The sequence below is a fragment of the Lotus japonicus genome, chromosome 1 (assembly GCF_012489685.1).
Source record: "Lotus japonicus ecotype B-129 chromosome 1, LjGifu_v1.2".
NCBI lineage: Eukaryota > Viridiplantae > Streptophyta > Magnoliopsida > Fabales > Fabaceae > Lotus > Lotus japonicus.
This window is the reverse complement of record NC_080041.1, coordinates 134,857,257-134,869,425: the sequence shown is the minus strand read 5'-3', so window position 1 is coordinate 134,869,425 and position 12,169 is coordinate 134,857,257. Positions and strand designations below refer to the sequence as shown.

General features: G+C 36.5%; 3 protein-coding genes across 6 annotated transcripts; all 3 read right to left on the bottom strand.

Annotated features, from left to right (window-relative positions):
* Window positions 1-372: 372 nt before the first annotated feature.
* LOC130731222 (probable protein S-acyltransferase 17) lies at window positions 373-4,438 on the bottom strand. 3 transcript variants are annotated; one of them, XM_057583449.1, is made up of 10 exons: window positions 4,206-4,438; window positions 4,018-4,111; window positions 3,041-3,135; window positions 2,772-2,939; window positions 2,619-2,691; window positions 2,460-2,527; window positions 1,508-1,599; window positions 1,369-1,421; window positions 1,140-1,238; window positions 373-895 (listed from the first exon to the last, which is right to left on the bottom strand). In XM_057583449.1, exons 1-10 carry the CDS (start codon window positions 4,352-4,354, stop codon window positions 620-622), a joined length of 1,167 nt encoding a protein of 388 aa, XP_057439432.1. In that variant the 5' UTR covers window positions 4,355-4,438; the 3' UTR covers window positions 373-619. The 3 variants fall into 3 exon arrangements, with proteins under 3 accessions (XP_057439432.1, XP_057439430.1, XP_057439431.1); XM_057583447.1 differs by having other exon boundaries at window positions 1,140-1,265; window positions 4,206-4,437; XM_057583448.1 differs by having other exon boundaries at window positions 1,140-1,265; window positions 2,460-2,512; window positions 4,206-4,435.
* A 901-nt stretch (window positions 4,439-5,339) lies between these two features.
* On the bottom strand, window positions 5,340-8,439 carry LOC130731220 (uncharacterized). Of its 2 annotated transcripts, none has more exons than XM_057583444.1 (7): window positions 8,019-8,427; window positions 7,456-7,674; window positions 6,851-6,937; window positions 6,594-6,740; window positions 6,235-6,261; window positions 6,028-6,123; window positions 5,340-5,937 (listed from the first exon to the last, which is right to left on the bottom strand). In XM_057583444.1, the coding sequence occupies exons 1-7, from the start codon at window positions 8,250-8,252 to the stop codon at window positions 5,716-5,718; spliced, it is 1,032 nt and encodes a 343-aa protein (XP_057439427.1). In that variant the 5' UTR covers window positions 8,253-8,427; the 3' UTR covers window positions 5,340-5,715. The 2 variants fall into 2 exon arrangements, with proteins under 2 accessions (XP_057439427.1, XP_057439428.1); XM_057583445.1 differs by having other exon boundaries at window positions 5,799-5,937; window positions 6,028-6,098; window positions 8,019-8,439.
* Window positions 8,440-9,697: 1,258 nt separating this feature from the next.
* On the bottom strand, window positions 9,698-10,583 carry LOC130731221 (histone H2AX). The gene is made up of 2 exons (XM_057583446.1): window positions 10,252-10,583; window positions 9,698-10,100 (listed from the first exon to the last, which is right to left on the bottom strand). Exons 1-2 carry the CDS (start codon window positions 10,453-10,455, stop codon window positions 9,879-9,881), a joined length of 426 nt encoding a protein of 141 aa, XP_057439429.1. The 5' UTR covers window positions 10,456-10,583; the 3' UTR covers window positions 9,698-9,878.
* Between the last annotated feature and the right edge of the window lie 1,586 nt (window positions 10,584-12,169).

Sequence of the window (12,169 nt, the reverse complement as noted above, 5' to 3'; positions counted from 1 at the left end):
TAGTTGATTCTCTGTGAATTTCCAGAATGTGTGTTGTTGATTCATTGGAGATGAATATGGAGGAGGATTAGATATTAATGATTTAATTAAAATTAAGATAAGTAAATTAAGATTTTTTTATTTTTTAGAATTTTAAACAATTTTTTAAAAAAATTAATTAGGTTTTTTAAAATTTAAATGAAAAAACAAATTCCACGTTAGCTCATCAATCCCACGTGGCCATGCCACATGGGCCACCGAAGCTCCGGTGTTGACCCAGATCTCCGGAGGAACCAAAACCAAACCTTTTGGCAAAGGTTAGGGACTAAAGCCCACCTTTGCTCCGGCGAGGGACGAAAACCAAACATATGGTTTGTTAGGGACCAAAAACTTATTTAAGCCTTTATTTTTCATAACATTAACTTCAAACAGGACTATCAAATAATCAATTTCTCATTCTACAACTAGTCCTGGACCCATTCAATAGAAGAAAAAAAACAAAAAAGATCGCATTTATGATTTTCACAATGATTAATGAGGCCATCTGAACTGTAGAGAGACATGCTACCAACTCAATTTATGTGCAGCTAGCGAGCAAGGCATTCAATAACTAGAAACACACTTGTGTTAAGAAGCATGCTCAGCTAGATTTCAATTTGGTTCGTGTAAAGGACCGCCTTGTAGAGAGAGGGGAAATAACCTCCTGAATATTGTGCAAGAAACCTTTATCGTAAACATTATTCTTGACAACTACCACATCTTCTAGAGGTGATCTTCGAAAGAAGGTTCTCCATTTGCTTGTCGATGGCTGTTTTTCACTGCTCATTCCACTTATACTCTGTCTTAGTGCTGCAGCACTGGCCTGTGCTTCTTTTAGCTTCCTTTGCCAGTCCATGTGATCTTGCCACTTAAAGGTCTGTGATTCACAAACAAACCTCCCAAATTATGTATTCTGTTTAGATTTTTCTTCTAACATAATGGACAAGACAAGATATATTTACATCTTTAACTCAAACTTTTAAAGGCATAGTCATCTGCTTTTGTGGGAATTTTTGTTTTCACATGAACAAAGAAAAAAGAAATCCTGGCCACTTCCTGGCTCCTCATAACTTGTAAATATTTACTTTTACACAATCATGTCAAGGCTAAGTAGGAAGTACCTCATTAGTGGTAGTGTTGCTAAGGCAAAGCTTTGTATGGTAGCCAAAAAACCCCGCTAATAGCATTGTAATAATTGCAAGGAACACTATAAGAAGTATCTGAGTGTTGTAGGATGCCAACAACCACTGTATTAACAAAATATTAACAGCTAAAATTGAAAATAGGAAATCAAGATAGATATACATAACAATCAACAGGTAGAGACTAGAAACAGAGGAAAAAACTCACTTGTACCACATGAGGAGCTAAATCCATAAAAGAATTTTCTACTCCATAATAAACTGCAAAGTTAAGATTAAGAGAAATCTCAAAATCAGTAAAAGAAAAACCAATCTCGAGATAGATATTACTTGCAAATTTACATTACCTGTTAGAATATAGACAACTCTTAATTCTTTTAGTCTTCCAGCAAGAACCAAGCCAATGGCAACTGTTCCATACAAGCACAAAAGGAAATGCCTACAAGACATGGAAGAATCACAGATAAGAACAGAGCCTGAGAAAAAGAACACATAACTTATTGTCTGTATTTGGGGGATTGGTAAAATGGATAAAATGTTATCTATCAAATCTTGTACAAATGTACAATATTAGCTTTCCACTTATGTCTAGCTGATTGGATGTCGTTACAACTGGTTAAACTGCAATAATGAACATTCATGCATTGAGTTAAGCCAGCTTAATAATTTGGTATATAGTTGAGGGCTTGAGGCCCATCAGGTGGAGCTTGAAATAACTTAATGGAGGTCAACTGATCTCAGGGTCGACCACTATCTCAACTAGTCACTAAGCATTATCAGGCACTGGTTGAGAATGTTCTACATGGTATGAAAGTTGATAAAGCACAAAGTCCTGAAAATGGACAGATATCCACCTGAAGGTGTTCTTCCTTGCATGGAGGGGCATTTACTGTTAATATTACTGATGGAATAATCGCTTACTTGTTTTTTATTTAGCTCTTATCTGTGAATGAGGCTATGCATGTATGAAAATGAGTTGCTATATACATATTTTTCTGTGTCTACAGAGGTGATGAATCTTATTTTATTTCAGCCGTATTTTCATGATCTATATTTTTGGCGGAAAAGAGATTCTTCAATTCTGATTTAGAGTAAAACAGGATTTCCAAATAATAAAGTAGGTACGGTAAGGGTTACACCAGTTAAGTAATTTTTATCCAGAGGAAAGGAACATTCTTGATTTTTGCTTAGGCTTCTTATGTGCCATACTTTCTGGGGTTCCTTTTATATAGAAACTACATTACACAAAATGACATGTAAAAATAATAAACTGATGCACCAGCACCACATAGAGCTTACCATAAAAGAAAAGCCATGAAATAACGGGTGTTTCTCTCTCCTATGCAATTGTTCTGCAGGTAAAATAACTAAGTAAAATTACAAAAAAACCTAATGATTTATTAAATACGAACCATAAAAACAAGCTTATATAGATGGAGAATTTCAAAGATTCCTAACCATCCATCCACAGTGGTGATCAAACCGTGCAACACAACGATTACAAATGCTGCAGTGCTTTGACCTAGCGGGTCTGAAAAAAAAATATTAAGACCATTTTATAGAAATATTTAAACAATATTTCACAAAATGTTGCACCAGTAGCAAACTCACTTTGGAATTTTGCAAGTGGAACATTCTTTCTCTGAATAAATGATATTATCATAGGGATAAGCAGAAAGGTACTGAGAAACATTCTCAGCCTTCACTATCCCTGGATCAGAAAAACTTGTCAAAAGAAAGAGGACAATTCCAACAGCAGCTGCCAATAAGCTAATGTACCTACATAAAAATATAATGTCTAACAAAATTCATGATAGCATAATGCTGAAAAAGCTATAAAAACAGGAAATGAGTACAATAGTGGCCCTGCAAAACCCTACCTGTGAATCCCACTTAAATAATATCCAGGGATATAGGTGAAGCTAGACTTTGCAGTGAAATAATATGTGAAGCTGATTATCACAAGATATATAATCTGCAATAAATAAATATTTTGTTAACAAAGTTGTCATGTTTAAACAGATGTTATGACTTTTTTAGCACAAAATCACCGTCCCTATGATAATTTCCAATATAAATGCCGCTGCTAGCTTACAAAATTTGGTGGAAATGGAATTCAAATGAAAAATTCATTGCACAGGACAAGGGAAGGGGAAATTAAACCACAGATATTTCAATCTAGCAGTATCCCTTTGTTTCAGACAAAAGGATGCAGTGTTGTTAATTGCGGATCGTGGAAAATAACATAAAGCCAAAAAATCCGCTATGTCAAGCCCTCAAAGCCGATGATAGCGAGTGCTACACTATAGCGCCACTGGCTATTTGACAACACTTAAAAGGATGTGTCCCCGGTCAAACTGAAGACACTCGCACCCTATTCATTAATATCTTCACAACAATCACAAAAAAAAGGTCAAATGCACCATTAAGACGCGTGTGATGCCTAAGTTGTGGTCTAAAGAATTTAACAACAACAACCAAGTGTATTTCCATTAGGCGAAGTCGGCTACATGGATCAAAGATGTCATAATGATCAATCCTGTAATAAATTTGAAGACAAATCATTACTCTCTAAATCTCTCTTAATGGTTTAGTCTTGATCTCCATCTACCTCTACCTTTAACTATTTGACTATCAATCACTCTATCAGTGACCTAGATAATAGAAAGCAAAACCTATTTCCATCGCGAATCAGGTGAAGCAAATCAAGTAAATCAGTAGATAAACTTGTTTGATTCAACTTGTTATGCTAGTATTACGTTTTTCATGAAACAATGCCAAATTCTAATCAATCAGTTAATCAGTAAACCAGATCCAGATTCAGCAAAGTTAGAGAAGTCGAAATCAAAAGAGAAACCTGCAGAAGAGGATTTGGACGATCGCAGCAGTAAAATTCAACGGAAAGAACCGCATCCGCACACTTGGAGCCAAAAACTGCACCGACGAAACGCCTGCAAGAGAGAGAGAGAGAGATTCAGTTGAGGAATGGAAATTGGAAATTTGAAATGGAAGTTGCAGAGAAGAGAGAGAGAGAGAGAGTGATACAGGAAGTAATCGTAGGCACCGAAAGTGAGGAAGTAATGAATGCGTTGAATGAAAGTGCCGTCGAAGATTGGCCATCGACCGCACAGGAATGAGACTACCACCAGGGCTGTAACCAACCCATGGCATGCCAATAACCACACTGCCCCCATTACTCTTTACTCCTCCTTCCCCTAACCCAATTTTTATCACAAACTTTATGCTCTTTCTGGATAAATGTTGTGCACATAAATTAAATGCTACTTTGGGTTTAATATACCACTTTAATACTACCAAAGATGGTTGGTTTTTTTCTTGGTAGTGGTTGGTTCAAATCATCAAGTAAGTTTTGGGGTTTGAGTTTTATGTATAGGAAAAACTCATTTAAGAGAATTAGCCTCACTAAAATGTGGATGTTTTTATCCGAATAGGATTGTATCCAGTGAAGGATATTTGTATTAAACCAAAAAGTAAAAAATATATTTTCTTTTTATTAATGTTAAGACTTTTGGAAAATGTCAACACAACACATGTTAATTAAGTTGGTAAAGACATACTACTTCTCCTATAAAGGTTGTGCGTAACTGCGTATGATTTCCGCTGTCGACCGATGTAGGGCGATCTTTGGTTTTGACTCATGGTAATGATTGGAGTCGAACCCACCGAAACTTTCTATGAAGAAAAAAAAACTCTAGGAAATTATTGTTAGGCGTCCAAATAATAAAGTCTATACATATAGTAGGAATAGTGGGACGGATACATGAGAGAGGGTTAACTATGAGATGATTTGTAGGAGATTCAAGGCTCTCAAATTCCCTAACTTGTATGCTAAATTAATCTCAAGTTTATGGTGAATTTGAGAAATTTGATTCCACTATTGATAGCAAAGTTAACTGAAATAGAAGTGTTTAGTTATGGAAGTTTAGAGAAGTTGTAAGGTTTAGGGAAGTTTGAAGAAACTAAATCAGGGGGCTGGTTTTAGTTTTCAGCTTGTAGGAAAGACAGGGCTCTCAAATTGCGAAAGTTGTATCAGAATCATTACAGAATAAAAATCTCCTTTTTGTATCACATTTTTTTCTTCACTTCTTTTGCTTTTCCAAATCCGAATCTTACAAAATCCTCTCCACCCATGTTTGCCAAGGAACTCTCATGTTCAGATTTTGTTTTCCCAAGGCAAGGAATAGATAACAACAGTTCTTGCTAATGCATGCCCATACATGGATGAGTTATTTAAGCATAGTTCAAAAGTATACAATTAATTACTTACAAGAACATCCATGTAAAATAAACCTATTTAGCAGGGTGGGTTATATGATATTCTCTCCATAAATGATCTTTCACACATGAAGCCTCTGAAAGTGCCAACCAGTAGAACCAAGAAAATACTGACTCACTGCTTTCCACTGTATTAAAAGATATTCACATTTGCTCCCAGAAGAGTTGAGCATGGTAACCCCAAATGAAAGATTTTGGAAATCTGAACCAATTTAGCCAGGAGCATAATTTAGAGGAAATGAACCGGTGAAGAGAATCATCAAGGGGATCCAGTTTCAGCTAACAGATCTGAAACATCAATAGAATTTTCTATAATGTCGATGCAGGATCCCACTGAGTTTCCCATGGACATGGCATCTGCAAGCTTTGCTCGAGCTGCTTCATGTCGACGCAAGAGCAAGACCGTGTTTAGCACGGACCATCTAACTTGAGAGTCTACCTTCTTTTGTGTGAATCCCAGGCCGCTGAGCAATGAATCCAACTATACACAATCAAGAAAAGTACATTTAGACACATCAATGCTGTTTTACATTTGTCTTGACTGAAAAAGAATGTTCAAAAGTGCATAAACCTTTCTTATGTCATCCAGGCCTCCTTCAGAAAATCCATATATAAGATACTCAGTGCACACACCAGCCAAGGCTATACATGAAAATTTGTTCAATGTCTAATAACATAAAACAAAGGTTTTAACATAATTAAACTATGAAATCGGCATATCAATAAATAAAGCAAACTGATAGCAGTGAAAATTAGATTTGGTAAGACAACAACATACTTTAGCTGATACTTTCCCCGCATTAACCTGCAACACATGAAAGGTGATAACAATCAGCAGATATAGTTGTCAACTAAATGCAATTCAAAGGAACTTGATAAGCAAAAAGTTCAAAACTGATGCAGGTTAAAAACATGTATTCCCTGTCTCAATTAAATAACTGATATGGAGTCACTTAGCGAAAACAGCTATGCAAACCCGTATTATTGATGGTAAACTGTGACACGAGTCAAAGCTAGATTACTAGGGCAATTAAATTCATGCAAAGACACATCCCTAGTTGTCAATTTCTCTCTCTATCTGGTACCTTAAGAATAAAAATTGTGCATTAAATATATGGAACAAATAAAGCAACCAACTTCTTCGAGGAACTCAAAATCCACGAAGGCTGAGCCTGCTTGAACATTGAGAGAACCATCCTTCTTTAGGGCATCCAAACTGGAAAGAGTATATCCTTTAGGAAGTATTCCTACTAGATAAGCAATTAAAAAATGGCCAGCTTCATGCTGCATAATTAAATATTGGCAAGGTTAGTTAATGGTCATTACGATGATGTAAATTCATAGAAGTAAAATTATTTTGAGTGCAACGAATAAGAGGATGGCATGAATCTGACCTGAATAACCCTATTGTGGTATTTTTTACTGAAGCTATGACCAATTGTATCAACAACCAAGTTACCAAGACCTCCACCATAAGAGACCTGCAAACAATCAATTTGATAAGCATGGTCAAGAAAATACTTCTGCTGTAAATGTTTAAGTAGCATATCAGAAAATAAATATCAATAAAATGGTAAGTCTTAGTAAACTAATAATGATTGATACACAAACTTGGTCCTGACTTTTACAATGCAATGAATATAAATATTTACCTAGTAGTAATAAGCAAAGGTGCTATATTAACGGATACAGAAAATAAAATCTTTCATTCATATTGTTAAGTGAACCAACTTGGATAAAACCTTTCTAATAAGATTAACAAAATTATACACATCACAACAAGACAGAATTAGAGAAATGAGAATAAGCTCCAGCAAACGATGCAAGTAGAATGTCTTGTAATGTTTGGAAATCCTTCGACAACTGATTCTAAAGCCAGAATCAATTTTGGTGAAGCTTATATGAGCAGCTTTTGAGTACCAAAGTTGATTTTGAGAAAAAATATAAGCTGATCCAAACATGCTATTAGTTATCACAAAACGAATAACTAAGGTACTACCGTGTCCAGAGTCCAGAGAAACAGCAAACCCAGTGATATATAGAAGAGTTGCTGTGGGGAAATTCCAAAGGCATTCCATGCAGTAAGCCCTCCTGCAATAGCAGCAATCTGCAGTGTTCTCTCTATTGAACCAAGAGTTGAATCCACCGGTGATAGAAGAGACTCAGCTTCTATTCCATTAAGCTTCAATTCATCCAAGGTGTAAAGCCTTTGAGGCACCTGCAAATGCATTCACACATTAAATGAAGCAAGCTGCAATCTCTGATCTTTCCTAGCCATACTTCACAATTTCACACTACAAGTCCACACAAATTATCACTTATATCAAATTTTCTTCAAGTTAGAAGATTATGCACAACCTAAAGAAAGTTGACAAGAAACAAGTTGCAATTGAGGAAACAGAGTAAAAAGCTTGTTTGAAGTTCTCAAAACCAATTCTGAAATCCATAAACTACTTACAGAAACTTCTCCCAAAATTGATTAGTTTTAGAATCAATTGTAGAAGAATTTCCCGAAACCCGGAAACTACTAACAGAAGCTTCGAAATTGTTACATTCACTAACCTGCCTGGCTGCACCGAAACACCGAAGGCCATCAGGCTTACCCTGCAAATCCTTGACAAGTGCTAGAGCAGCTCTATCATCCCCTTTAAGTAACTCCTTGTCCAGTTTCTCCAGCAATTGTCGCCTACTGACACCAACGTTGGTGGTGGAGCATTGGATTCTGACCCTCACAAGTTTCAGTTGCCCGGGGCATGATGTTACACCCACACAGTGCATCAAAGCCAAATAGCCCATTCAGCCAAAGTTGTTGTGATGGGTGGAATCCAGTTACCTCTATGGCTCTATCTCCTACCGTGTTTGATTATTTTCCACAGACCCAGCTCTCCATGGCCATTCTCGCATGTTTTTCCATTGCATGCGTTCTTCACCACATAAATAAGAGATAAACATTTCTGAAATCAAATTATAAAACAAAATTGTATGTCCGTTTACCACATTTGATACGAGTCCATCCTACTAGATGTTATATGATACGCCTAAAAATAAGCTACAATTTAAATAAATTTCATTATAATCATCAAATAAAATATAACTAAATATAGTTATGTAATTGGTTTTTGGTAGGTTGAAAAATTAAGAGACAGCGGCTATACAAGAGATTCAAGTAAAAAATAAGCATTATTTTGTAATTTGTAATATATACTTATCTTAGTAACAATATGGTCCCAGAAAGGATGCCATTTAAAGCCAATGTGAAAATAAAATGGAATCTCAATTTCCTATTTCAACAATGAAATTTATCCATGTCAATTGAAAATAACATGTGTGAGACTCACAAACTTATATATGATAAATTTTAATTGCTCAAATTTTTTTTTGGATTTCATGGCCAAGTTTGGGGACAAAAGATAAGACGGTAACAATAAGTGATTCAGACCCGCAGTTATTCTGGTGAAGCAAGAAGCATCTTGTTATCTTCACTGTCCATTACTAATCTAACAATCCAAAACTAAAGCCTTGTAATAGTTAGACCGTAGTTCTAAGCAATAGCACATTTCAAGGAGGGCTCAGGATTAAGGTGTACACTCAGTCTACGTTTACTCCACCGGAAATGAATACATTGCTCCCTTTAGATTACTCTGGAGTATTGACCTACACTTTTGCTTCTGCAAGTTGAGCTCACCAGATCAATGCTAAATGCATTCCCAAATAGCCAATTTCCTAAGTGGTTTGGAGAGTCTCACCCACTAACAGGTCCTCCATTCAAAACAAGCACAACACCAGTAAAAAAAAGCATACCCCAAATCCATTATCACAAACAAACTCTCATTCTCACCAAGATGAGTTAAGCACAATCTTGATCATTGTAAACATTGCTGCTATAAAATTCTGAAATGGCCAAGATAAAGCTGACTTATGTACACACTACATGCATGGAACATGGACAATCGATAGAAAGTACAACAACAAAGAGACCATCACAATCAAGCCATTAAACAAAATCTGTCAACAAACCTCAATGGCATATCTCCAAATTGAAAGATAAGAGTGACAAAAATCTGTCAACAAATCCTCAGAGTTATGTCATAGCTCCATGTAGCCTAAACCCTAAAGTGCTACAACAAAAATAACCAAACCAACAGAGACAGAATCGACAAGCATATGCTTATGGTGAAAAACGCTATATGCTTGTGTGGCCACACCAGAAAAATAAGAACTACAAACTAGAAATCAAGACATTCAGGCAAAAGCATTTATCATTCATCCAACATTATAAAGAGGGTTCTACGCCATCCAATTCTGCCCACTGATAAACAACAAATCTCTCTGGGCAGCAATATAGAAATCAAACATCGATGTATATTACAACTGCAGCAAAATAAAACTATGGTCTAATCAACAGAGGAGACATCAAAACCCCTAAAATTCCTGAGAAGCAGATCCAATTTCGCCTTTCCCCTTTCCAGCCTTCTTAGGAAGCAGAGTCTGGTGAATATTCGGCAGCACACCTCCATTAGCAATGGTGACAGATCCCAACAGCTTGCTCAACTCCTCATCGTTCCTCACAGCAAGTTGAATGTGCCTTGGAACAATACGATTCTTCTTGTTGTCCCTAGCAGCGTTCCCAGCCAATTCCAAAACCTAAACCAACACAGTAAGCATCAACAAATTGAACAATCAAACACTGAAATCAACATGAATCCGATTGAATTCACACTTAGAACCCTAAATTGAACCAAATCGTAAAACAGAAAAGAAAAACGAAATTCATCAGAAATGGATCAAAACAAACCTCAGCGGCGAGATACTCAAGCACAGCAGAGAGATACACAGGAGCACCAGCACCAACACGCTCAGCATACTTTCCAGCCTTGAGGAACCTCGCGATTCTTCCAACGGGGAATTGGAGACCAGCCTTCTGAGACCTGGAAACCGATTTGGCGGCCTTGGGCTTGCCTCTGCCGCCCTTGGTGTTGTTGCCGCCGGTGGAACTCATTCTCTACGATCGAGGAAGAAATTGGGAAACCCTAACCCTAGAAATTGCGATCCAGTATCAGAGCGCGGAGAAGCTGTGAGAGAGGTGAGAAGACAGCGAGCGAGTGAAGAATGAAAAGGGTTTGTGAGTGGAAATGGATTATATAGAACTCGAGCCTCGGTTCTGATTGGTCGAGAGCGTGAGACGCGGATCGATGACGTGGCGTTCACACTGAGATTCGCGGGAAACTGAACTTTTCGTTTCGGAGTATATTTTCGAACAACCCGCGCAATAAAATTTGCAAGGAATAGGCATTGTCTTTTTGTATTTTGTATTAAGCCCATTTGTGTTTGCATAAAATTAAACTAGCTATAAGGTTGTTTATTCACCCAACAGAAAAGGGTTGTTTTAAATTTTAGGGAAAAAAACACTTTTGGCCCCTGATGTTTTAAGTTTGTGCAATTTATGCCCCTGCTCTATTTTTGTCGATGTTTCTACCCCTCATGTTTTCAAACAATGCACCGTCTACCCCTCCGTCAGTCAGACACGTTAAAAAACTAACGGAATGAACTGATTTGGTTTTTTTTTATATTTTTTGGACTTGCCACGTGGAAATTACAAGTGAAATTGGAAAAAAAAGGGCATGAGAGATTCAAACTCAAGACTTGTAAGTAGCAAAACATGTTTTTAACCAGTTCAGTTCTATACATAATTGATATATACATTAAGCAAATTTAATTTATATCATTTCCTTGATAATCATCAACTTCATATACTCCTCTTCATCTCTCTAATCCACTCAGGAACCTCTCCTGAGAAAGCCTGACGAACGAAGGGGTAGACTGTGTACTGTTTGAAAACATGAGGGGTAGAAACGTCGACAAAAATAGAGTAGGGGCAGAATTTGCACAAACTTAAAACATCAGGGGCCAAAAATGCTTTTTACCCTAAATTTTATTTTATTTTAAGAGTTAAAAAAAATGTTTAAGCCCATTTGGCATTCACACTAAGTGGTTTTTTTACAAATATAAATCGGATTTTTATTTTTAAAATGGCTTAATTGCACTTTGCTTTATTTCATTTTTTGTCCTTATTTATTATGATTGTGTAATTCGGGTCCCTTATTTTTAATGGCGCAAATTGAGTCCTGTAATTTTGTTAATCAAAAAATGTTCCTATTTGGTTTTGAGTCATTTTCTATGCAAGTTGTCCAACATCAGTGTTCTTCTTGATAAACATGGAAACCTATGTAAATTAAGTTAATGTATTTTCTAATTTAGAAGTCTCATCTTAGAGGGGTGGTTGACGTTGTTGATAAGGAGAAGGTCCAACATCATGCTCCAAACTCGGGTTGTTGTTGTATTGTCGAGTGCCCCTGGCTAGAATAATCATTAGTCATTGCCCTTACGCCTTTGCTCATTGTTCATGCAGTCCACCTCTTCCTCCCAAAAAGGACAATGGCATGTGGGGTGATTTCCCGCACACATTTCACACTTGATTATTTGTTGCTTTGAAAAGTATTTATGTGTCCCTTTTGATGCATATTTGCCTAGAGAGAGAGAGGAAATTGGATAAAATCTTCTTTGGAAAGTTTGTTGAAGTTTTCATTCAAGACTCGACTTCTATCTTAGTTTGTATTGCTTGTATCATGCTTTCCTTGTATCAACCTTTTGTTTGCATTTGGACTTTTATATTGTGACTACTACATAGTGTTAAGATTGTGCTTAAGGTTATG

Excerpts from the sequence above, each read along its gene's own strand:
- LOC130731222 (XM_057583447.1), bottom strand. The coding sequence starts at position 4,354 with ATGGGGGCAGTGTGGTTATTGGCATGCCATGGGTTGGTTACAGCCCTG. Across the intron at positions 1,600-2,459 it reads TTCATGGCTTTTCTTTTATG|GCATTTCCTTTTGTGCTTGT; the intron begins GTAAGCTCTATG and ends CATGTCTTGTAG. Across the intron at positions 1,422-1,507 it reads AGTTGTCTATATTCTAACAG|TTTATTATGGAGTAGAAAAT; the intron begins GTAATGTAAATT and ends TTAACTTTGCAG.
- LOC130731220 (XM_057583444.1), bottom strand. The coding sequence starts at position 8,252 with ATGGGCTATTTGGCTTTGATGCACTGTGTGGGTGTAACATCATGCCCC. Across the intron at positions 7,675-8,018 it reads GTTTCGGTGCAGCCAGGCAG|GTGCCTCAAAGGCTTTACAC; the intron begins GTTAGTGAATGT and ends ATGCATTTGCAG. Across the intron at positions 5,938-6,027 it reads GCCTGGATGACATAAGAAAG|TTGGATTCATTGCTCAGCGG; the intron begins GTTTATGCACTT and ends GATTGTGTATAG.
- LOC130731221 (XM_057583446.1), bottom strand. The coding sequence starts at position 10,455 with ATGAGTTCCACCGGCGGCAACAACACCAAGGGCGGCAGAGGCAAGCCC. Across the intron at positions 10,101-10,251 it reads TTGAGTATCTCGCCGCTGAG|GTTTTGGAATTGGCTGGGAA; the intron begins GTTTGTTTTGAT and ends GTGTTGGTTTAG.